The sequence below is a fragment of the Anser cygnoides genome, chromosome 2 (genome assembly GCF_040182565.1).
Source record: "Anser cygnoides isolate HZ-2024a breed goose chromosome 2, Taihu_goose_T2T_genome, whole genome shotgun sequence".
NCBI classification, from domain to species: domain Eukaryota; kingdom Metazoa; phylum Chordata; class Aves; order Anseriformes; family Anatidae; genus Anser; species Anser cygnoides.
Window position 1 is genome coordinate 133,261,072 of NC_089874.1, and position 25,334 is coordinate 133,286,405.

The 25,334-nt window shown below is 49.6% G+C and overlaps 1 protein-coding gene across 6 annotated transcripts in view; it reads right to left on the reverse strand.

Annotated features, from left to right (window-relative positions):
- The window catches only part of TPD52 (tumor protein D52), a 129,084-nt gene extending 104,548 nt beyond the window's left edge, over positions 1 to 24,536 (reverse strand). For 3 of the 6 annotated variants that reach the window (XM_066993117.1, XM_066993116.1, XM_066993114.1), the window contains exon 1: positions 22,702 to 22,864. In XM_066993117.1, the coding sequence (XP_066849218.1) occupies positions 22,702 to 22,849 (148 nt within the window). In that variant the 5' untranslated portion in view covers positions 22,850 to 22,864. The other 3 variants (XM_048068242.2, XM_013172425.3, XM_048068241.2) reach the window with 3 other exon arrangements.
- Positions 24,537 to 25,334: the final 798 nt, after the last annotated feature.

A 25,334-nucleotide genomic window follows, 5' to 3' on the forward strand; every position in this document is an offset into this window, starting at 1 on the left:
TCATGCCTGCTAATGAGCAGGAATCCCATTTCCTGGACAAGGGCACGTATGAGAGTCAACATTTATGTTCCTGTCACTCACAGGAAACGCCCTGTACTGTTTTTTCAATAGATGGCATGGGGCAAAACTCAATCTGGGACTCTTCCTGTATCTTTGCTATGCAAAAATCAGTCTCACATCCCTACTGGCACCTGGCTCGCCGGTCGGAGATTACCAACCCGGCCACCTGCTGCAGCACAGGCACACGTGTGCACCACGCACCCTCACTGCGGCCTGAGAGATGAGTACAGGGCACTGCCCACCGCCAGGACAAAACTTCAGCTTACAGGGAACGTTTGTCAGGTTACAGACCTAAGCCTCCAGGTGGAAGACTGAATTTTTCTTCTACCTGGGCTTACGCACAGCCTCTTTGCTCAGGTTAATTAGCTCGGAGTGGCCACAGGTTGCTGTAGCACCTCCCCACCAAGCCACCTAAACAGTTCACAAAGGTGCCTGTGGGTGAGAGCAGGAGGCTGATGTGAGCCTCTCTCCCCTCTCGTTCTCCCCCTACCTGGTTATGGAGGAAGATGTCCCCCCAAACGAGGCTCTTCCTCGGTCACCTCAGCCAGGTCACCTCTAGCCCTCCACGGTCTGAACACTGCTAGACAACGGCAGGAATCAGGATTCCCCTAAGCTATGGGAACAGCTTTGTTCTTTGTTAAGGGCCATCCCACAAACAAAACATGCCATGGCACAGCCTGCCTCCCTCCCCACTCTCCAGAGTAATTCAGAGCACATATAGCTGGCTCAAGACAATTTGAGGCTGCAAAGCCATGCCCTATTAAATGTACCTTGCCCTCCTCAATAGATGTTAAAGTCTAAGCACTTACTTGCTCCAGAGACAGGTAGCAGTGGGGTTTTGCTCACTACACGTGAGATTTAAACTGAAGATTTTGCTGTGGATGCTTCTGCTGTTCCAGAACTTGCGCTTCTTTGTTATCCTGACATGTTAAGGACAAATAGGTTGGCACTTCAGGCACCTACACCGTGTTAGAAGCTGGTGTTTAGAAGACTGACATGAAGGTAGATTACTTCTGTCAAGGATGCTTGAACCAATTACTGACAAGTTCAAGTGAATATCACATAGTGGCTCAGAAAGGCTCAGCGAGGCATTACCACCACATTTCCCCCCATTAATCACACCATAACCTACTCTGCTAAGGCTTGAGTGTTTGAAGCTTTCCCAGGTAACTATTTAGCGTTACCAGGTAGCACAGATTGTGCACGTGAATTGTATGGGAGGGAACCTTCTGCACAGCTAAAAAAGCCATAAAGATTGAGCAAACACCGTTAACCAGACATTTGCCTGCTCATTGTCAGGCACTGGTCTTTCCTCAGGTACCATCTGCTACCCCACGCTATAGCTGCCTCCCCAGCCTGATGCTGGCCAGCACCCATTAAAACAAAGCAGTGCTGTTAAAGCACTTCTGCCTCGGTGGTAGCTAAGCCATTAGGGCAGCCTTTCAGAGAGCCTGCTTTTCACATGGGAGGTCTCGCAGGAGAACAGTTTGTACCTGGAAGAGTTACACCCCCCTTTCTCTAAAGGAAGGAAACCCAGCTACAGTACGACTGAGAGCCACCTCCAGGCTTTGAAGGAATTACGTTGTATGCTCAGTAGTGTTTCACACAGAGTGAAATTCAAAATGCAAAGGCTACCACCAGTGCCTTGGGTTTGGAGGAGCACAGAGGCTACTCTAGATCAGGATCCCAACAGTACTGTGGATAAAGCCATGTAAGTAATCAGTCCCCAAAATCTGTGCATAACCAAATGAGCCCTGCCAGTGCACGGGCACCTGCAGCATCCTGCATTTCCCGTGTAAGCGCACAGATGCCAAATGTGCACCACAGCCCATCCTTCAGGCAAGCCTGCCATGACTTCGGCACTTCATTCAGCAAGCAGGAGAGGGTGGGGTGAAGGGACAAAGAGCTCTACCAAAGAATGGAAAGGGGAGTTAGCTTTTGGGGAGCAGAGAAAAAGAGAATAATAGCACTGAAGAGGCTTTCTAGTAACAGCAAACAGGGCAAGGACTTCCAGCTAGGTCTTCCCTCACCCCCAGCTCGCACAGGTTCGTCCCAACCAGGCAGCAACAGGAGTGAGGCTCCTGTCTCCACTCCAGAGCTTCACAGGACATCAGCCATCACAAGAGCTAAAAAGCCACTTAAGCACCTTAAGCCAGCGTAGGCTCTGTAGCATCAGTTTGATCTTCAAAGCCTTGCCACCTTACGGACAAGTAAAGCCTTTCAGCGCCTGATCCGAGGCCTTAAGACTGCACTAAGAGGAAAAGATGCGATGCCATGAAGCAATAGGACAAATGCAGACACTCAGCAAGCCTTAAACTGGTGCATTTATGCTCTAATTTCCATGCTGTGCTCTGTCCCCCTTCCTTTAAAAAGGGGAAGTTCTTTCAGCCCACAAGATTTGCTCATGGGGCAAGTGGAGCTGTGGAGATCTAGCAGTTATTGAACAGTAACAGTTCAGGCTTCTACAGCCTGTCAGTAACAGCCAGCAGACCTGGGCATGGAGATTTAGGTGTCTGCTGTCTTCTAGCAGCATCCAACTCACCGCCACCATCCTCATTCCAATACTTCAGCCTCCCCCCAAGACTTCCTCTAGATGAAATCTGCATGTGACAACATTGCCTGGGAGGGTTCTCTGTATAGAAATAGCTCCTTCAACATTTTCTCACACTAAACTGTCTTCATTCATCCACATTAAAAAACAAATCTGTTAGAATGACCAGATTAGAACCTCCCAAGATGTCTTGTCCTGTAACACGGGTGCTTTTGAGATCATGATTACCAGGTTACTGGCACTGCGCCTTTTTTAAGACCAGAGTCTCAGCCTGCAGCGTTTCAGACAGCTGAGGCAGCAGTTCTCATCTTTCCTCCTCCCAATCCAATTACAGACTAATTTCCTGACATGTTGCGAAGGATTAGATCCATTGGATCCATGCTCCAGCATATTGTGCAGCTAGACAAGATGATGCCATGGTAAGATCCGCAGCCTGTTTATGTCAGATAAAAGCCTTTGCATTCGCACAGCTTCTCTACTACCTTCTGAAGCCATCTCCTGTAGCATTTAAGGTTTTTGTTAGGGAGTAATCCCTGCCTCAATGCAAAGTTCTGTGTCTCAGAGGCCAGAACAATCATGTTTGTCCATTCCAGCAATAACAGGTGAAAAATGTTTCCAGCCCACACCAAGAGCCCAGGCCAACGGACGCTGTAACCGGCACCCCTGAGTGAGTCACCAGGTAGGCACCGCACGACCTTTGGAGAAGCCAGGCCAAACTCTGAGAACACAGAGGAAAATTTCCAAACAAGATTAACCAAGTCAAAACCCTGCCAGGTAGGTTTTAGAGGAATTTGTGTTTAGTTATTTGGATTTCAGCTGCTTATCCCAGCTCCGCTGCCATTCTCTAGAGACTCTGATCCCCCGCTCAGAGACAAACGGGGAAAAACGTGAGAAGAATATTGCTGAGCTGCAGCTAGAGGGCAGTTGGAAGAGATTAGGGAGAAAGAAGGCTGTGGTGTGGAACAGCACTGTTTTAAAGTTTGAGCATGTAACTTTGCAACCTAATTAAAAGCTTTACTAGAGTGCGTTTGATTGGAACGACTCCCAGCTTCCCCCAGAAGGCAGTTCTGATCTTCTGTGCTCTTCGGCCTGCCTCTTGCAGCTGCACACCGGCACTTCTGTCTCTGGAAAGCAGCTCTGGAAGCCCACAGCGCTAACCTCACAGCATCAGGTCCTACCACAAACCGGTGCTGGAAGCGATAGATACAAAGCAGACTGAGTTACTGATTAGGCTGAATCGTGCGTTATGAAACTTAAAAGGCAGGGCACAAAAAAAAAGCAACATCTGTAGCCTTAGCCAGACTGTTTAGTAATGCCAGCAAATGCTGTCAGTGCTCGAGGTACGGACTAACTCCCACCATGTAGTTACCGAGTTAGCTCCTGGATTTGGCACAGCAAAGGGTGTAAATGTGCTATGAGGGACAGAAGCACAGCAGGCGGCAGTACCAGAAGCACCTATGCAACCAAGCAGCGCACAACTGGCCACAAACAGGGCTCAGAGGTGCTCTGCCAAGCACGGTCACAGGTGAGCTCCTCAGTTCTGAGCTTCGTGTCAGAGTCAGACTGCACATCCACAGCTCCAGGCACGGAGACCTTCCCTGGTGGCGCCCCACACAGCTCCCACAGCATCCCTGGGGCACTGCTGTCACCAGGTGCAGCTCCCTCGCACGGCCTGACCGTGAGGGTGGCAGAGGAATATTTTCTCTGCTGACCTCTGGGAACATGCCAGAAGTGCTCTGAGATCCCTGCTGGCAGCCATCAGGTGCGTCCTGTACCGTGGTAGGGAGCTATTTGCTTGGAAGCACCTTCAGACAAGCCAGGTACATCACAGCAGCAGAGACTTCTGCTTTCAGTGAGGAGCCTGCAGGCAACAGGTACCTGAGCAGTCTAACTGAGACAGATTCTGGAAAAAGCAGCCTGTATTTACACAAAGAGAGCTGCCTTACATTTTGTTCACAATAATGAACGAGGGGGCAGCTTGTTGGGCACGCTACCTGATTTCAGACCTTTAACACAGAAGTAGCTCCTGGCCAATGTGTTAGAAAGCCATTCGCGCCTCCCTGGGCCCCGTTCCCCAGAAGGCAAGTGAGCATCCACCTCTTCAACAGGAAGAGTGTACCCTTATAACACAGAAAAGCTGGAAGACAGGTTACCTGTCAGTACCACTATGCTAAAGCTGCCTCGTGCTGTTTGAAGCAGAAGCCTCTCCTCCTTTATCCACTGATTAAACAGAGCCTCAAAAAACCAGACTGAAGCTGAGTTTTTGAATTCCCATCTCAACTCCACAGTTTGTTCTCCACCCACCTCGCTGCAGCGTCCTTTATTCCTCCAGCAACTTCCCCTAGCTCTTGCCATCACGGTCTCCTAGCAGATTGCCTTGGTCCAGACCAAGGCTGGACCAAGAACCTCCAACACACACCCGTCCAGCAGGAGGTGTTAGCACGCCCTTCCAGAGGGCTGCAAAGTCCCTTCTGTGCTGAGGACATGGCCATCGTTAACAACCCAGGCCGAGCTGCCCAGAAACGGTCAGAGCACAGCAACATGCAGGTGGGCTGCTGCAACGGGCAGGCATTTAATGAGCCCTAACAAATCCCACCCTGCCCTCCTCCAGGCTCACGCAGCCAGCTGGGTTAAAACATACCCTAACAATATATCAGAATTCAGCTGAAGGTACTTGGAACAGGACATTTTTGCAAGACTATGACTTAACACTTGGCTAAAGAGCCTTCTGTGAGGACAAAGAAACAAGACAGGAGACACCACACACCCATGTTCCAGAATAACCCAGAACCTCTAGAAGCTACAAAAGTGAACAAGAACCCAGTCTTCTATTACCCTTTCTTCCCGGAGCCCAAGCTTAAGCCCCCTGCATACCCCCAATAAATATGTATTAAGATGTGGAAGTGAATTTTAAAATTTACAGCCAAATCTAGCCCTTATTGTACACACACCCAACAAACTAAAGCTACACTCAGGTTCCTAGGACATCAGTTACTTTCAAGTGGCTCCCCTTGAGAAGCACAAACCTTTCTAATTTCTCAAGTCTTATGACTCCTTTCAGTCACACCATGCTCTTGAATACCACGAAGTTGTAAAAGCGTACTTTTTTTGCCAGAACTTCCACTCAGAAGTTACTGCTTGCACAGTTAAGCTTCTCTCCTGCTGCACCATCTCCTTACTCAGTTACCCACTACAAAGATAAACGTTTTGCCAAGTCAGCCAATACGATAGCAAATACCAAGCTGATACACTTGCCGATTTTCTCTTCCCTTCTCAGGCCTTGCCTAACCAAACTTAAGATTTAGATTAGTGCTGTCAAACAAGTGAAATCTAGTTGCTATTATTATTGCATAACACTTGAAGTTTAATGTCTACAACACACAACAGCAATCAGCAAGCTGTGTAGAAGTTCTATTAACAATTTCAGTGTCAGTTTATCTGAGGTGACAGTGTTAAACACTCTTAATTGTAAAACCCCACCTAGCCAGCAGGAGAAGTGCATTGGTACAGTATACCCCATATATCTATCACGCACAAACTCCAGGGATCTCCAGGCTTTAAGAACATGCACCAGGTCTCGCCACCTCTGTCACCAAGCAGTCAAATCCCGTCTCCAGCCCAGCAATGCTTTTTGCCACAAACCCTCCAGGGAATCAGCCCTTCCACGAGGTACCTAGAGGCAGACAATGGACACGGAGCCAGTTACCGTAGTTTATCCACGCAGAAGCGCCTGTAGAGAAGACAAGCCCGTATTATTCATCTACCTTTCTTACCCGGTGCAGAGTTCTGGTGGGCCCACGCAAACTTAGGGAAAGAGGAGCTAACACAGGCATGCCGACATCGCACCACGAGGCTACCAGAACCATCTCCATACTTCTGCACAGCAGCACCACCGACACAGCAGTTCCCTGGTCCTGGGCACCTCTCCCTTGAGAGCACAGAGTAAGTCGTGCTTTCTCTCTGCAGCAGCAAACACGGGACATGACCAACCCCCTTTACAAGTCCGGAATTTTACCTGCCACCCACACAAACATGCAGTGCTTGCAGCGTCCCACTCTGGCGGGGCTTTGGCTGCCACCTGCCCCCACCACCACATGGCATACCCAGCTGGGCAGCAGGGATTCCTGCAGTGCTTCCTAACTACTTCACCGCAGCAGCTGCTACTGGCAAAGAGACGCCGTGATGTGCTCTGCCACTGCTGCAGACTGGTCAAGATGCGGGGCTCGAGTGTTTCTGCCCTGCTCTTAATCTCATTAAAGAGACGAGACAGAATCTTGCAGCTGTGCGTGCAACAAGCCAGGAGCGATTTGCTTACAAAAACCAGCCAGTGCAGGGGGGTTTGTTTGTGTTAAATATAACGCAGTTAACGCGCCTACCCTTAAAGTAATACGACCACTGAGGTTGCCACTATATTAATAAGTATTCTGAGACTTTATCTGATTGATATGTCCTTGAATGACTTTTAATGCTGCTTGAGCTGAGTAAATCCTGTTAAGAGACATTTGCTCTTACTCCACGTCAGACTAGGACAGTAAATTAAACAGAATGGTTAGCCCACGGAGATGTTGCTGTCACATGAATCAACAGACAGCCATAAAACACTAATCACTCCAATAGCAGAAGAAGGTGAAGAAGAGGGTCAAGAAACCTTGTCCAGAGATGATTTCATGCCAAGGGGGGGAAAGCTTTTAAGGATTTCTAGATCCTGGGAGAACTCGAGCATCCCCCCTTCCATCAGACCTGCCTTTGGACAGGACACCACTTTCTGTCTCTGGGTGACATTGCAGGCAATTTGTATTTGCCTTTTCACTACCTAAATGGGAAATTCCTTCGGATGAGAAGAGTATTGATCTCAAGCCAAGATTTCCAAGTAGTATTCGTGTATTTACACATGATAATTCTGTCCCAGTCTACTCCATTTAAAGGCAAGTTTTCCTAAACATCAACATACTTGGATAAGCTGATCTCCAGTATCCTTACTTATATTTCTAAAGGGAAGTAAGTAGAGCAAGTCAAACCATTTATTTTACTGAAATACGAGAGCCTCACAGTATTTGAGCTGGATCTCAACATCAAGGAGCAGTGAAAAGCTTTACTCTTAGGGTTTGCACTGAAGTCTGCATTTAGCATCACTTCCTATTGCACAAGCTCACCCATCACATGCCCCATTTCACAACATAAAAAACACATCTATCCTAACCCACCCAAAATACGGTCACGCTCCAGTCCACGTAATGAACTGTTTTAATGGATTAGTCTGGTAAACCTTCCAACCTGTATGCTTGAGGAGTGGTCTAGCTAATAATGCCCTGCACACCACTGTTACACCAGGTTTGGTAGCTCTGCCATGCGCACAGAAAGTGCTCAGAATCTAACTAACTATTAATAATGCAACTCACAATTTTTCATTCTGCATTGAGAGGTAAAAACTGGGTCCGGGTACTGAAGAGAGGCAAGTTCAAGCACTTGCATGTTGTAGAATCACATGGGTTGGAGGGGAACTTAAAGACCACCCAGCTCCAACCCCCTGCCATGGGCAGGGACACCTCCCACCAGACCAGGTTGCCCAAAGCCCCATCCAGCCTGGCCTTGAGCACCACCAGGGATGGGGCACCCACAGCTTCTCTGGGCAACCTGTTCTAGTTAACCTGTTCCTAATCTAAATCTCTCCTCTTTTAGCCACTCCCCCTTGTTCTATCACTCCACCCCCTGACACAGAGTCCCTCCCCAGCTTTCCTGCAGGCCCCCTTTAGGCTCTGGCAGGCCGCTGTAAGGTCTCCCCAGAGCCTTCTCTTCTCCAGGCTGAAAAACCCCAACTCCCTCGGCCTGTCTTCACAGGAGAGGGGCTCCAGATCACTGATCATCCTCATGGCCCTCCTCTGGACTCACTCTAATACTTGTGTCCTTCTTTTGCTCTGAGCCCCAGAGCTGAACACAGGGCTCCAGGTGGGGTCTCACAAGAACGGAGCAGAGGAGGACAATCACCTCCCTCGCCCTGCTGGCCACGCTGCTTTTGATGCAACCCAGGACATGGTTGGCTTTCTGGGCTGCAAGCATGCATTGATGAGAAGCTCAACATGAGCCAGCAACCACCACCCCCAGGGCCCTCTCCTCAGGGCTGCTCTCAATCTGTTCTCCGCCCAGCCTGTATTCGTGTTTGGGATTGTCCCAGCCCAGACACAGGACCTTGCACTTGGCCTTGCTGAACCCCATGAGGTTCACACAGGCCCACCTCCCAGGCCTGCCCAGGTCCCCCGGATGACATCCCTTCCCTCCAGCCCTCAAGGGGCTTGCTCCCAGCTGTCAGTCTGCACACACTGTAGCTGGGGAACTGTGCTACAGCTGCTTGGGGCTCCTGAAGAACCAGCCTGGTCTGTTGGCTGTCATAAGCCAGAGGACAAACCCTTGAAGAACAAGAACAAACAGGTACCCGCCAGGCAGACACTCAAGTCGTCCTGGAAGAAGAAAAGACAGGAACTCAGTCCAGGTCACTGCGCTGGGGCTGGCTGTATCGGAGGGGGCAGCGCCCCAGGCTGGAACAGAGCTCCCAGGAGACCCCTCAGTCCTAGCCCTGAACTCTCCCCACCTTGCTCAAGGCTCCCAGTGTTGTCCAAAGTGATCTTCAGGGGAAAGCTAGAATTCAAGAAACCACTGTGCTGAGAGGTAGGGAGGAAAGTGAGCTAAAATAAGGAGCTTGGCCACAGCGGTGCTGCTTGCCAATCCATCCCCTTCACGTCACCATCCCCAAGCCAGAACCGCAGAGCGGGACGCAGTAGGATCTGAAGGAAATACCAAAAGCATCTGTACTGCATTCAGGATACCAAGCCTGAGACAAAAGTCCCAGCTTCCTTGCAGAAAATACACTTTCAAAGAGCAGATCAAGGGTCTATCCTCTTACTCGAGATCAAATCCCCTCTAAAACAAAGTCGCAGAGCACAACACTGCAATCGGCTCGCAAGGAGAGGCAGCACAGCAGGACAGGTGCTTTAAAAGCTCAAGGCTCAAAGCAGAGCACGCTGCAGTAAAACAGCCTGTCTGTCTTCTGCCAAGAGGGTGACAGCTGGCAGCAGGGAAGTCGATATTTAAACAAGGCTCCTTCCCCAGCCCTGGGAAGCAGGCTCTCAAAGCTCCTCACCCCGGCAGCGCTCAGCTGCTCGGGGATGATCCTCAGGGACCACCTCGCCCAGGTCTGGGCGGTGCTGTGGAGACAGCAGGCCCTGATCTGCTCCTGCCCACTGAAGCCTGCGTTCAGGCAAAGCTCGGCTCTGTACACAGCTACCAGAGCTCACAGAAGAGACAGCAGGTTGGCCAACAACAGCTGTTAGTCTGCGGGCAGGGGAATCATCGCTGCTTTTTCCTTCAGCCTCTTTCTGATGCTCCTTAAGACACGGCAAAGCTTTCGAGGCATGCTCAACTACATCGGGTTATGCCAGCCGTTCAAACACCACGGTGTGTTTGGGCTGAGAACAGCTGAGGAGCTGGATGAGCAGGTTTAAATTTTGCTCAGCTTCGGACTCCCGCTATTAGCTTAATTTAAGTACCTTAGAAAAAGTTAAACAAAGCAAAACAGACATGAACAACGCCTCTGAGGCAGAGCTGAAACACGCTGCTTTGCTGTGCTAAATTACAGCTAAGAAGCGTTACTTACAAATTTTCTCTCTCAAGGTTTTCAAGGTTTTTCCTCACTAAGTGAGACCAGCATGGGCTCTGATCCCAGAGAAGCACAGGGGAAGCATCTGACCAAAACACCAAATCCAGCCCAGGTCACATCCCTTTGTGCACCGTTCAGCTTGGAAGGCTCTGACAAAGCCCCACTCCCTCTAGCTGCTACAGAAGGGAAAGCAAAAGAAGAAAAGATGTCTGCTTTCTGCCTCTTCTAACCTCTCCCACCACCCACAGCAAGCTGCAAGCTGCTCCCCAGCCTCTGTGATCCTGCAGCAGGGTATTGCCACTGCTCCAAGCTGAGACCCCACAGCTATGAGGAAGTCAATCAGCAGAGACCCACAGCGGGACCAAACTGGATTTCAGAGGTAACAGAGCAAAGAAATTGGAACTAACACACATAAAGGTGCTAAATATAGCGAATTTGAGTGTAACATGGAGCTTGCAAACCAGTGAAAGAAAAGGCAAAGGGGTAAAAAGCATGTTAGCAAACACATGAAGAGGATCCTAAAGATCCTAAAGTGATGAAGAAGCCACCAACAGCACATTCCTCCCCAAAAAGGAGTCACAATACCACCAACTTGCTCTCAACACCCCTGCCACCACCACCGTGACGTTAGCAGCCTTAGGAGTCAGTAGAAGGATGAGAATAACACCAGGAGAAGGCGCAGAAACTGTGTGCGCATAGGAGAATGTTAGCTGTATTGCTATCAACGAGACTTCACCTGTGTAAGTAATCTTCCTGCAATAATTAGATCTAAATTAATAATCATTCTTGAGCTAAAGCTTCAATTACAGTAACGATTCTTGACACTCACACGCTACACGCACATGCAAAGTGCCCATGGAGGTTTTAAGCACAGCAGGCTCGGCTCGAAGCAGAGGGACAGCTCAGAGCCCGCTGCTGGCTGCGGCTCAGCACCTTCCTTCCCACAGAGGAGCTCCGCTGGGCAGGAGTCACTGGAGCACCTCAGGCTCACCAAGGCAGCGCACCCGCTGCCTGTCAGCACCCGAGGACACTCGCTGCTTGCTCTCTGATTCTGCAATGGAGAAATCGGCCGGTGAAACAGGAAAGCTGCACCCCTCAGCGACGGCATTCATACCACTGCTGGTTTCTGATAGACAGCGAGAGCTTGTTCCCCATCAGAAAGGGGCAGACAACAGCCCAAGGTGCCAACCAGCACGCTCTTCACTGCACTTCCCCTCCCCGAAGGGCAACCAGCTGCAGCCTCGGGCAGCTGATGGCCACCACTTGCAGCCACAGCTGAGAAGTTCACACAGCCAGCCCTACCTCTGCCAGACACAGATGTTTCCGTAGCAGGGCAGCCACGTTCTACACCAGCGATAGCTCACGCCACACTTTGCTGCCAAGGCTGGCACACAGCTACGTGTCCGTTCAGCTCCCTTAGCCACAGGGAAAGGAAGAAGAGGAGAAATAAAACAGCAGGAGTGACACTGCACCTGCAGGAGAGAGCCAGATTAGACAGTTACGGGCAGCTTGTCTGCTCCTGCAGACCTTCAGAGGAGAGGACCTGTGCTGGGAAGTGCTGCCTCCACGACAGGTTTTTGATCAAAGGCTCCAGCCTCTCTGGCTAATGCTAATACAAACCCAGATCCGAGGGGCTCTGAAGACGCTCGCTGCCTTTAACAGGAACGTAAGTGGTCCCTCTGCAGCTGTAAATTGAAGCTGACAGAGGAACAATTTTGGCTGAACAACAGCATTTCAATTTAGTGCTTAATCTCACTTAATGCTCGCTTTCCCTTTCAGTCATCCTTTGTTTGACATTTTTCTGCTTACTCACTGCAGGGTATTAAAAGGACAAGGGTAAACACCTCCCCTCTTCTGATGTGAGAGCCTCCATATAAAGTGCCCACGTTACCAGGACTCCAGCAGAGCTAACAGTGGAGTTGCCACCACTCTACCTGCAGGTGAGGTTTCCTTAAAAAGGCAAAAAAACCACAGCTATCAGACATTTGGTGCACAGGGTTCAACAACCAACACCTTTGTTTCTTCCCCTGTTAAGTGAATGGAGTGGTTGTGGTTTTTTTCCCCCCTCCTTTTGAAAGCTGGTCATCAAGACCTTGGCTCTCAGGAAGACTCCCTGTTCCTGCTGCCACGGAAACATCACTTCTTTTGTACAGCTGACATCCTCCCTCACCTGCACTAGTGTCCAGTGCTCTCTAGAAACAGCGATCCGCACACAACTCACTGATGGTACGTGGTCAGTCTCATCCCTTGACTTCATGCAAGGCTTCTTTGTACTGGCTGGGGAGCTCCTTCCCCACGAAAATCATCTGGGCCCCTTCCTGTTAAAAGGGCAAGCAGAGGAAGAGGGGACAGCCCCGAGACCTGCTCGTGAAGCAGCAGAGCGATGGCAGGAGGAAGGAGTCCGCTTCAGCCCTGCACCGCTGCTCTTGCCAAAAGAGGAACCTGACAGAGGCTTGAGGCAAGGTCATCTGATGATTGCACTCACGGTGAGGGCAGCAAAGAGAGGAGGAAGGAAGGAAGGCAGCCATGACTAAGGCTTTTTTTCCCTTCTGTCCCCTCTGGCCTTTACAGGGCATCTGACAGCGTAAGTCAGCTGTACCACTCTACCACAAGGCACATAAATCACGCAGAGCAAGGCACCCACCTAATTCACACCACCACAGTCCCGGTTTGTTTTGAACTGGCAGGGCCAGACCGAGCCTCCGAGGTCTCTCGTTGCGCAGATGTGCGTTTTTAGAAGGAGAAAGGGGAGCCCACGGGCTGTTTGGCAGGGCTTTGAGGTGTGGGAAACTGGAAGAGAAGACCTGCTGGAATTTCACATCGCTGGGATTTTAAAAGCTGCAAGCAGTTACAGCTTAGCCTCACGGATGATCAGAGGAAGCAGACCCTTAAGCTGAGCCTTCCCCACCTCAAGTGGTCCGAGAACAGGCTTTTTTCTCGGAGCTCTAGCTGGGTGGAGGGTTTTCCTGACAGGATACATGCAAACCACAGCATGTGCTTTAGGGAAGATGGACAGAAGATCTGTGCAAACCACAAGCAACAGCCTTATCACCAGCCCACCTGCTCCTCCTCCTGAAAGGGGGGTGATTACAAATGACAACTTCCCATTACCCTCCGATTCCCAAATCCTTGGCCTAGCAAGAACAGCTGATGCTGCTCCAGCCACCCACGCTGTGCCAAAACACAGGCAGCTGCACATGTCAGCTGCCGAAGGGCCCCTCCGACACCGCGCACTGATCCCCAGCAGCTCAGCGCCTCATCCGGGCGCCCACTGAGGAGAGGACGGAAACATCGATAAGTACTTCATGTAACAACAGCCAGGACCCTCAGTGCAGGTCAGAACAAGATCTCCCCCTCCCAGAGATTTCAGGCAGATCTGCTCCTGTTCAAGGGACCCACTGACCTAACAGGTCTTCTATTTCTCCCTCCTTCACCCTGAGGAGGCTGCTACAGATGCTCAGCTCAGCGAGCTAACTCCTCCTTTGCAGTTCTGACAACAGCTGTCTTATTTACTTATAAAGCGTTTGATTTTTTACAACAGCACATTAAGAAAAATCTTACCGCCGGTACTGCAAGTACTTCGTGATAAAGAAAGCAAACAAAGCAGAAGAAAGAGGTGCTCCTTTGTTCGGTCGGACAATGAGGTAAGCTTTGTCCCACTGCCAGCAAAGAGTTCCCTCGGCATATAAGGAACATTAAAGTCCACTTTATCAGCCCCAGAAATGCAAGTCAAGGCTCTAGGAAAAGAAAGGCTTACATGCTCTCTTAAATCACACGCAGTATTTCAGGACTCCTAAGTCCCCCATGAACAGGACATTTTGAAAGGCACTGGTATACGTAAGTGAAGAGCTGCTGAATATACAACCACCTTATATCACAAAAATCACAATTTCTGTATCACCAGATCATGGTTTGTGCTGTGCGCGGTCACTAGACTGCTCAGAAGCAGCCTCCTCATTCAGAGCACCGCAATGTGCTGCTTCTGTACTGCTGGGGCTGCTCCAGCCTTGTTTCCCAGTGGTGCATGGGACCTGCACTAACGGTATCGGAGCAAGCCACAGAGATACTCTTTTGCAAGCAAAACCAAGTACATTTTTTTTATTATTATTAAAAAAGGACATTAGAAGCCATGCAACTTCAGTTATTGGCCCATTCAGCAACTTAGCCCACACAAAGACAGGATTTTTATTCATGGCACCTCGACACAAAGCAATAGAAGAAGGGTCTCCTCAGCTCAGGATACTACATCCCTTCAGCCTGAACTGGCAGCACTGCTTTGGTGCCTGTAATCACAGAGCAAGAGACTCCAAGCACTCAAAGCCCCAGCTTTCCAGAGTGATTGGCAAAGGAGTGTGCACTGAGCATCATTTAAAGGAATGCCAAACATCCCTTCGCTGAAAATGAAGCCTCTCCAAGTAAAAAGATAAAATAAAAAAAAAAATCACTCAATGATTCTGCTGCTGGTCATAGGCTAGTACCTTCCTTTCCACCCTTCTCCAACATAAGGGCTCAGTGCACAAGCTAAGCAGAGACTGCTTCTTGACACATACAGATGGTGGGTGGGAGGGGAAACACACGCAGTTTTAAACTCATTTGTGGTTAACAGAAGCAACCCAGGATGTTCACACCAGCCCCAGGGACAGGACTTGACAACCTGGGGTTTAGCAAAATGCATGTCATTGGTGAGTAACGCTGCATCATCAGATGGGATTTCCAGTACGAGCACTCCAGTTTGCCAGAGAAAAGCCTCTGAGGGCTAGCCAGCAGGGTACTACAAGCCCCTAACTGAACAGGCACAAGCGTGTTGCCTTTTGTAGGTTTTTCTCCCTGTACCTGCAGGTCTTCACCTTGCCTGAAAGACAAAATAGCATACTCACCCCCTAAAGCAAAGGTAGCAGAGGAGGGTGTTATACTATGCAAGCTTCACGGCAATCAGTTTTGTCACACCAGATACACTGCTTTGTTATGCAGTCTGGGGCGCAGCACCCTCCTTATTCAGAGCTGGATTTCAAGCAAAAATGAGTTCAGTAACAGGACAAGCCGCCAGGAAGAGCCAGCACTGTCACTAGAGCTCTTGAGGAAAGCTCAATATTTAGCTTTTTCCCCTAGAAGCTGTCCAAGTCTCTGTAAGTGCAGTAACTAAACCTGAGAAAGCTTCAGGACAATTACTGAAATCTGTGTTAACATACATGCAATTGGAGTGAGATTCAGATCAACACTTACACTGTTTCCTGGCTGAATGGCTCTGTTTGCCAGTCCCCAAGAACACAGCTTTGAGGTGGGGTTTAAGCACATACTGAGGATCGGTGCAGGACTCGGGAACAGTTAGAAGAACCTCCCTGAGGAAAGCTTCGGCCCCTTACACGTTACCTTCTGCTCCAGGAAAGCCAGCTCACCCCTCTCTCTCTGTGCCAAGTAATCAGCCATTCCTCATTTACAAGCACCCAGCAGCGGCCTGAAAACATCAGAACAGGCTCGGACCGATCAAGGCCAGCGCCCGAGTCCCTCACCCGGCCGGACAGGCGGCTCGGCCACGCAGTGGGTGGCTGTGCTCGCCACCAGCGTGTCCAGCTTCTCAGTATGAAAGATGAGTGGCATGGTCCCAAGGGCACGGACACCCCAGGCAGCGCAATCACCTTGCTCTAACGAAGCTGGGCACTGACCCGCGTCCGTGCTGGCCCAGTGGGAAGGGGCTGGGCACAACGTGGTGTATGCACATCCTACCAGTACCTCTGCGGGGGAAGCTTTCGGGTCCAGACCCGCACACAGGCTGGCACCCCGCGACACACAACCTATATCCTCGGGAGCCCGCTTTGCTTGTTAAAAATCAAACTATTAGGAAGGTTTTACGGACCCTCCCCACGCTAAAGGCGACCCACAGGGGCAGCAGCCCCTCGGGGGCAGGCAGCTCCCCGCTGGGGCCCGGCACAAGCCGGGCACCGCGGTCCCTCTCCCCCCGCTGCCCCGGGGGGGTGCCGGCCCCAGCGGGACGTGGCAGCCGCCGGCCGGGCGCCTCCCTCCCCACCTCCGCTTCCGCGTTTCCCCGGCCGGCGGCCGCCCCCCGTGAAAAATAACCAGCCCCGCTCCCCCGGCGGTTTAACCGGGCGGAGGGCAGCGCCCTGCCCGGCCCTACCTGGCTCCCTGCGGGGCTCCATGGCGGCCCGGCTCCGCCGCTCCCCGCTGCCGGTGCCGCGGAGGCGCCGCCCGCGCTGCCAGGCGGGGCGGGACGCGTCAGGGCCGGCCCCGCGCAGGTGAGGGCGGCCCCAAGCCGCCGCCGGGAGCAGGCCCCGAGGGGAAGAGAGCCGCGATCAGCGCCGGGGAGCGGGCTGTAGGGGTTAAGCAGCGGCAGCACGGAGGTTTCGGGGACACGGGCGCCGCTCGCAGCCCGGGGGTGCCGGCGGGACGCGGCCCCGGGGCCTCCGGCTGGGGGCTGCGGGGCTGGGGGCGCCATTTTACGGCCCCGCCGCTGCCCCCGGCACACAGCCACGCTTAGCGAAGGCTTCAGCTGAAATAAGGCTTCAGAGACCTCGGCAACGCTTCAGAGAGACTCAGATCTTCACCGTGAACACGTACGGGGTCAGTTCTTCGCATCCCTTAGCATTTTTAATCCAGCACTGGGAGTCCAAAGGCTGGATTTACTGGCTTGTCAAACCCAGCCCAAGTTCCTCCAGCCGCAAATCCTTTTTCCTTCATTCAAGTCCTTATATAGGATTTTTCTCCCCAGCGTGGTGTCTCGCTGTCTGTACAGTACTTCCACACCTTGGCTGGTATGCATGTAATGCAACACCAGGACTTCTGTTCCTTGACATAACTTTACACAGGGTAACAGGGCAAGAAAAACTTGCTCTCTAACACCATTATTAGCATGAACAGGCTTCATGAGCATCGTAACTGAACATAGCGCCTTGTGCTGCTGTGGAAGCTGTCGTCCTCAGTGCTTCCACCTGCTATGTATTATACATTTGCCAGCAAAGCATAGGCACGCTCACAGATAGCACCACGTTACTGAAATTAAGCTGTAATTTTGTTTTAGCTTCAGATATTCCCCCGTGAGACTTGCTAGCACTTAAAAACAGGCAAGCCAGTGCCTTGTGGCTACATTACAGAGAATTAAACAGCTGAAGAGAAAACAGACCACCAACTGTCCTACCTACAAGCTCTTCCTACTAATAAAACATTAAGCACAGAGAGTTTTCATTATGTAGTCTCACAAGTAAACTGCTTTAAGAGACTATCAAGAATATTAAGCTACCGAATACATCTCTTGCTGCACCCTTTTCAAATCCCTGGCCTTAACATCGATGGATGTGTTTGTTCAAAAGATCGATGTGTGCAGAGAATGAGCGGCAAGGCATGCATGGCATGGCTCTTTGTGAATAGCCAAATTGTCACTGACACGCAGTATGCACAGTCACATGGCGAAGCAGAGCACAATAGAGAGTCAGGAGGTGCCAATTCAGGGATGTCCTTGCTTCAGATAACAAACAACAGCATCAAATCCAGGTATTTTTCAGCCTATGAGGCCGCTGAGGACACAAGCTTTTGCTGGGTAAAGGAGCACTGGCTTAAATTCTAGGATATGCACAGCTGAAGCACGAGGCATTTACAGTGGTGCCATAAAGGACAGCAAGTAGATAAAACAAGATGAAAACACAGGGGTGTATTCTTACCTCATAGCACAGCAATTTAGACATATGATTCTCACCAGAACAAGCTGATCCTGCACATCTCAGTTATGACCATTTAAAAAAAAAAAAGCCAGATATTTGAAAATGTATTTTCCCCCCCTAAAAATATATATATATAAATATTTTTCCCGTGGTACTCCATGTGAAGTCCGGAGCTTCCCCGCTGATCAGCTGCTATTTCCTATTGAGCTGTAGTCACAGTGAAGGACCACCAATAGCACTACAATTTGCATCCCTTTAAGTACAGCTGCTTTACGCTGGCAGCGCTGAAGCATCTGCCAGGAGCCAACCTGCAGAGCAGGGAAGCTGTCAGCGTTTCTCTGCTGCTCTAGCAGCCAGGATTATTTAGCCAACACATCCGAAAGTGCAAAAGCTGGTAGTGAGGACAGCAGTACTAACCCGAGAGATGACTCTGTGCCCTTGGTACAGCTTGCGGGAGTCGCTGGCACTCCATCAGTGTCTCACCCATGGCTGTCACAATGAAGAAAACCCTCTGCGGCTTAGGTGTAGCTTTAATGTGTGCAGTCCCCCAGCAATTTTGAGGAACTACAAGTTCAGAAATCCCTGCTTTCCAGCTCACCCCGCAATTTGGTTTCCTTAGCAGCTGCAGGCCATTCAAAGTGAAGATAGGGCTACCTGTAGGATATTGGCCAATTCGAATTCCCATCTGTCTTTTCCAGAAGGGTTTTAGTTACAAAAAAGACGCTCAAAAGCCACAGGCTGTCTCCAAATACAATGACATATTCCTTTTTACACAGTGAGGAGACTGAATCATTGTAACAAGCATCTGTAAGTAGCACCTATTAAATAAATCAGTATGATTTTGCCTAAAGGCAAAGTTACAATCACAGGTTATAAACACAAACTCAGATGAGAAGACTGGGCCTGCCCTGAAGGCTTTACTGTCTTGTCCTTGTTCATAAAGACAGAAAGGCAGCGGGACCAGCAGCGCACTGAGCTACCGTGCTTTGTGCAGTGACTTCTCATTTCCTCCAGGTGATTATAAAAGTACAGAAGGTAAGCCTGGAACTATCCATGTAAACATGGGACTTCAAAATACTTTGTCCTGAGTAGGATGGTGCCGTCCCATGCAAGTGTTGCTTGCATGGGAATGCAAGTAGAGCGCCGGAGGCAGCTCCTGTGGCAGCTGTACGCTGGGTTTCATTGCACAGCCACAGAACTGGGGCAACAAACAGGCTGCACCACCTGCTGTGGAGTCAGATCCCAGCTTTAATATTCCCCCTAGATCAGATGTTATCACAAGTAACAGGCAAAGCAGCCAGAAGTAAAGGTCAAGGTTTTAGAGAGTTAATGCTTCCATGTTCATTCACGAATCCAGACTTAAGATGAGCAATTATTTTTCAGACTCACTCTGCACTTTGTCTCCTCCGCTGTAGTCACAGATGCAATTACCTCCAAAGAACCCATCTTCCTGCGTACAAAGAGCTGAGTCCAGTGATGAGCTGTACTCGTTCAGGGTGGCTGTTATGCTCGTGTACGGCCATAAACGGACACGGTTGTGCAACTCAGTGCTGAGCTGGCCACGGCTACTGAGGGGGCTAACACATTTTAGACCTACGTCCGTGGACATAGTTGGGCAACACAGCACAGCAAGTCATCTGCTGCAGCTTGCAGAGTTCACATGACACCTTTGGTTGCCAGACTGAGAGTTCGCTGCCAGTAAGTGGGACCCACGAAAGCTCCTCAAACCACACAGGACACCTAGCCTAAGCAACAGAAAGTGCTAGAGAGCTGTCCTGAATGCCTTTTCTTTCCAAGGCTATGTACTTCACTTGGCACCAGAAGAGCCCTCCATTCATTCAGAGCCTTGAGTCATCTGCTGGAAGCAATCTGTCTTAAGGAACACGTCCAATGTTTTTATTTCCAAACGCAGCAGAAGAGCACAGTCAGCTTGGCTCCTTTGTAAGGCAATGTCTAGAAGGATTTAAATGACCTAAACCACAGGATTTTGTTAACCTAACTGAAAAGGGGAGACAAGTGCATACTGAACCATCAATGTCATGGGCAAATCAAAACTAGATACTCAGTGAACCTGTACTTGCCATATCCTAGGTGGTTATCCCCTGTTATTAAGGGTAGGAAAAACAGACAAGCAAGTAAATAGGCTTTTTTTTTTTTTGGCCTGGTTTATCAGACATACCCTGAAAGCACTTACTACATTAAAGTCCTGGCAACCAACGAGGGCCATACATTGGGACAGAAATCCTGTGCAGTATGTCCCACCTGAGGCAGTGTTAGAAATCCTCAAAAGCAGAATTCCACCTTGCCAGTTAGCTTTACCATCAAAAACAGACACTTCACATGCGAGTGCCTTTTCAGGGTCAGGTAGCAGCTGGCTAGCAAGTAAGAGAATCTATACTTTTGACTTGTCCTGCTGAAACCCTTTAGTAGAAAATTAATCTTTCACACCTTTAAGTGTCTACAGATCGTCTTAAAGATCATATCTATATGTACATACCGGGGTAGATAAGCAGGCTCCTGGTGGAATTCAGTAATGCCACAGGCTCCCGTCTCACCAAAAGTGCTGTACATTGCTGAAAATATCTGCAGGTGACTTTTACCTGCTAGTGCCTGAGCGTCTTCAAGTCCAAGGTCACTTTTGCAACTCAGAGTTAAACTGTGAACTGCTTAGATGCTTGATAAGAAACTTTCCTTGCAGTCCTAATCATTTGGACGTTGATGCAATTTTCATGGGGCTCTTAGCTGAAGACCTCCAAGTTAGGAGGCATCTCCGATTAGCTCTGAAAACCCACCATAGTGAAGCTTTACATTGCACCTTCAGCACTGCAGCGTGGTCATTTAGGTGTAGTACAGTTATCTGTCCTGGAACAACACCTGAAATACTTAGGGGAACGAAATCTTTCAGAGGGCCAGGCTTCATGACACCCCCCTGCGTGAAACTCATTTCTTCTAACTAAACCTGCTTGGTGCATGCAAAAAGATGTTAGCTGAGAACTCATACCTCTCCTCCGTAGCAGGATGTGACGCCCACTCGGTACAGCTGCCAGCAAGCGTGTGATAAATAGACATTAGGGGAGTTCATCAGCAAAATTAAAAAAAAAAAAAATCCGAAGTTGGTGGTACCTGTGGTGCAGAGTCGCTAGAGGGAGCGCCGGAGCACCCCGCGGGCGCGGAGTTTGCCCGCTGGTTGTTTCGTGATTTCCCAGTGAAGGATTGGTACCTGTGTGCTTCTCTTAACGAAGACCCCAGAACTCCTAACAAGGAGTATTTTGCACGCAAAAGACTCGGCATAGATGTACACACAGATCCACGAACGCTATAAGCTTTACCGCATCAAAGAATGATCTGTAACTATTCGTTTGATGTTAACGTCGCTTTTTAATCCCCTTTGCCAAAGTTACTAAACCTCACACCTACCTAGGAATAACCTTCCCGCCCCCACTCTTGAATTCCTCATGGAAACGGAAGAAAGCATTTCTAACTTGGTAGTGCAGCGTCCTCCGGTAGCGTTGGTTCAACCACAGCCCCAGGAACTCTGAGTCCTCAAGCCTCCGAGCTGTTTCCAGTTACAACAACTACATTGATCAGGGAAGCACACTACTTTCGTTACCACACGCGTTACTATCTGCAACAAGCATCTTTATTGGTGCGGTAAATATACCGTAGCCAAAGCTTTAGCTAAATTATATCTGTGTCAACTAACCGCTGCTAATTAGTCATAAATATTCAATTCCAGAACAAGGGCTAACTGGAACATTTTCACCTTCAAAACACTGATACTAGGGATAAAAGGAGGTCACATCTTCCGTAACTCATTATTAAGCTATTTCTAAGGCTGCAGTGCTGTACAGTTACTGCACGGTAATTAAGAAGCAGGGGACCTGGGGTTGCTTTTCAAACTGTAGTTAACTTCCAGTGTACTCCTGTGAGATAACTAGGTAATACCAGGTCCACTTCATTACCGGCAAACCAAAGCACAGAGGCTTCTTTATAATTTGCTAGAAACAAACAAGAAAACAGAAACAAAAGATTTGGTTCCTAATACTGGAATACCATTAAAAGCTTACAAGGAAAGAAAAAAAAAAAAAAGATGACCCAATTAACTAGAACTGCTGCAAGTCTTTTTTTTTATATATAGGTTTTTATAACAAGATAAAGAGTATTTCAAAAGCCTGCTCACTTTCATAATGCAAGCCATAGAATTTCAGCCTTTACATTCATCCACTAAACATTCTTTCCTTACTTGGCAAATAAAGTCATCCCTTACAGTTCCCCAATAGCGTAGCTTCTAGTCTTTTAAGAGAGACATTTTTTGAGATTCTAAGCATATGGCTGTTCTCACTGATAAGACATTTCACTGAGCCAGCCAACATGAAGTGAAAAGATGAGCAACAAATCAGACCATAAACACCACGATTAAAGATTCATTCATCTCATGAATGTTTTACCAGCAGTGCTGCCTACTTCCTGCCACCATCACCCAGTCAGGAGGTGCTTCCACCACAGTCTCATTTAGAAACATGCTTCCAACACAAGATGCACAACAGCTATGATTTGTATGTTAGTTTTTCCATCAGACTGCAGTGAAGGCAACCACACTACACCTCCTAATGATACCTTCTAGCTCCTACCTGATCTCACAAAGCTCATTTTGAAACTCCACTCTTGAAACTTCCCCCTAGGCAGATAGGCTGTACTTCTGATTTCAGAAAGAACAAAACGGATCAACCAGACCTCCTCCCTTCCTTCCTTCCTTTCCCACCATTTACCTATGTGTTCAAAACCAGCACAGAGATCACCTGATTTCTCAGTGAACCCAAACTTCCACCAGAAAGTCTCAGAAAATGGGTCACCCACCTCCCCGTTCAGAAGCAAACGAGGTGCAGGTGTGGTTGTGCAAAGTGAGCCACCTGGCATCCCCTGCCTGAATGGCTTTCATCTTTCCTTTTTTCTCCCACCAAAGAGAAATCTCTGCAGTTGCTGTGTTTGCAAGAGACTGTGTACTTTGTGCCCGAGTTACACATCCGTGCATGTGCTAAATGCAAATATGAGGGTGTTCTTATTTGCCCATGCAATTGCTGAGGCTGCATGCATGTAATGAAGCTTGCTGCATGCTTTGAGAGCCTTGCAAAATCAGTCCTCACCACAGCAGCAGCTCTCTGGATCCACAAATAAATGCAAACTGGGCGAATAGCTGAGAAACCTCAGAGCCTGAAACATGCCCCTGCTCTCCTGGAAGAGTATTTTTGTGTTACCTATTTGTCATTTCCATTACTTCACTAAATAAGCAATCTTAAGTTTCAAGTATGAATCCAACTAATAGTCAGACTTGGTGTCACTAAAGATCCTGTTCCCTGTATGGCTGCAGAAGTTAACTGTCAGCAAGGTAACTTTCTTACGCAATTTTGCACGAAAGTCATTGCAGTGTGTTGGTGTACCCACACTGCATGATGCTCACTGGAAGTGCTGAAAGACTGTGTTTCCATCTGTAATGCAGCCGTTCACACATGCATCTGGCCCTGCGTGCACGCTTGTTTGCCCTCTCTTTTGCACATCCATCAAGTCCCAGCCTTTCCATTTCTCCTTCATGCAGCCACAAGCATATTTGATCGCTCCAACCCAGTTATTCTCATTTCCCTCGTCCTCAAAGACAGCATCTCTGGGATCTGGGTCAGGTGTCCAGCGGCAGGACCCAGCACCGCAAACCACAGAATCACAGAATGGCCGAGGTTGGAAGGGACCTATGAAGATCATTGCTCAGGATGGCATCCAGGCGGGTTTTGGATATCTCTAGACGAGACTCCACAACCTCTCTGGGCAACCTGTCCCAGTAATCTGTCACCCTCACAGTAGAGAAATGCCCCCTCATATTCAGCCAGAACCTCCTGTGCTTTTTTTTTTGTGCCCGTTTGGGCACGGTTTGTGCCCATTCCTTCTTGTCCTTTCACTGGGCACAACTGAAAAGAGACCAGCTCCATCCTCTTGACATCCTCCCCTCAGATATGTATACACATTGATGAGGTCTCCCCTCAGTCTTCTCTTTTCCAGGCTAAACAGGTCCAGCTCTCTCAGACTGTCCTCGTATCACAGATAATCCAGCCCCCTAATCACCTAAGCAGCCCTCCTCTGGACTCACCCCAGTAGCCCCATGTCCCCCTCGTACTGGGGAGCCCAGAACTGGACACAGCACTCCAGGTGTGGCCTCACCAGGGCTGAGCAGAGGGGGAGGATCACCTCCCTCGGCCTGCTGGCAACACTCTTCCGAACGCAGCCCAGGATCCCGTTGGCCTTCTCGGCCACAAGGGCACATTGCTGACACATGGTCAGCCTGCTGTCCTCCAGGGCTCCCAGGTCTCTCTGCAGAGCTGCTCTCCAGCAGGACGCCCCCCAGCCTGTACTGGTGCTTGGGGTTATTCCTCCCTAGGTGCAGGACCCTGCACTTACCTTTGTTGAACTTCATGAGGTTCCTTTTGGACCCAACCCTCAGCCTGTCGAGGTCCCTCTGAATGGCAGCACAGCCCGCTGGGGTACCAGCCACTCCTCCCAGCTTTGTGTCATCAGCAGACCCGCTGAGGGTGCTCTGTTTCATCACCACTGACGAATAAATTAAACAAGACTGGACCCAGCACTGATCCCTGGGGGACACCGCTAGCTACAGGCCTCCCACTAGACTCAACCACTGAGCACAACCCCCTGAGCTCTGCCATGCAGCCAGTTACCAATCCACCCCACTGTCAGTTCACCTAGGCCGCACTTCCTCAGCTTGCCTATGAAACCAGACCCTGGGCCAAACCTCTGCCAGGTGGCTACATCGTGCCCTGGGCTCCCAGCAGCACACGTTGCACCTCCTGCCACCCATTTCGCACTTCGGTAGGGGACCACTGCCAGGGGGCAACGTTCATCTGTTCTGCTGAGCCCTGACAGCTTTGGTTGTTAGGTGTAGTTATAGGATCGTTGGCTATTTAATCGAGGTCTTTGCAGCAGCTTTATGAACCGTATTTTGGTTTGCTCTGGAGGAGAGAGGCATCTGAACAGCTCTGTTGCTCAGGTGGTGGCCTCTACCTTCCTACCGTGGTGAAGAGCTGATATTTGCAGCTGTTCTCTCTGATATCTGTGTTTTTATTTCCCTCGTTATAACAGCTCACACTGGTGTCTCTCGTGTGCTCTCCACTTAATGTATTATCTGCTGCTGTCGGCTTAAAACAGCCTGGGACAAAGTCCATGTTTTCTTTTCAGCTCTTCTATGCTTTATCCTCCAGCGTTTATGAAATAAATCAGTATGTGTCTCTGTGTCTTTAGCCAATTCAGCATTAAGAAAAAATATCACAGATAACACACATAATTCTCCTCTTGTCTATGCCAAGATAAAGTCAGAGTCAACTGACTGGTGTGAAGCTTTCAC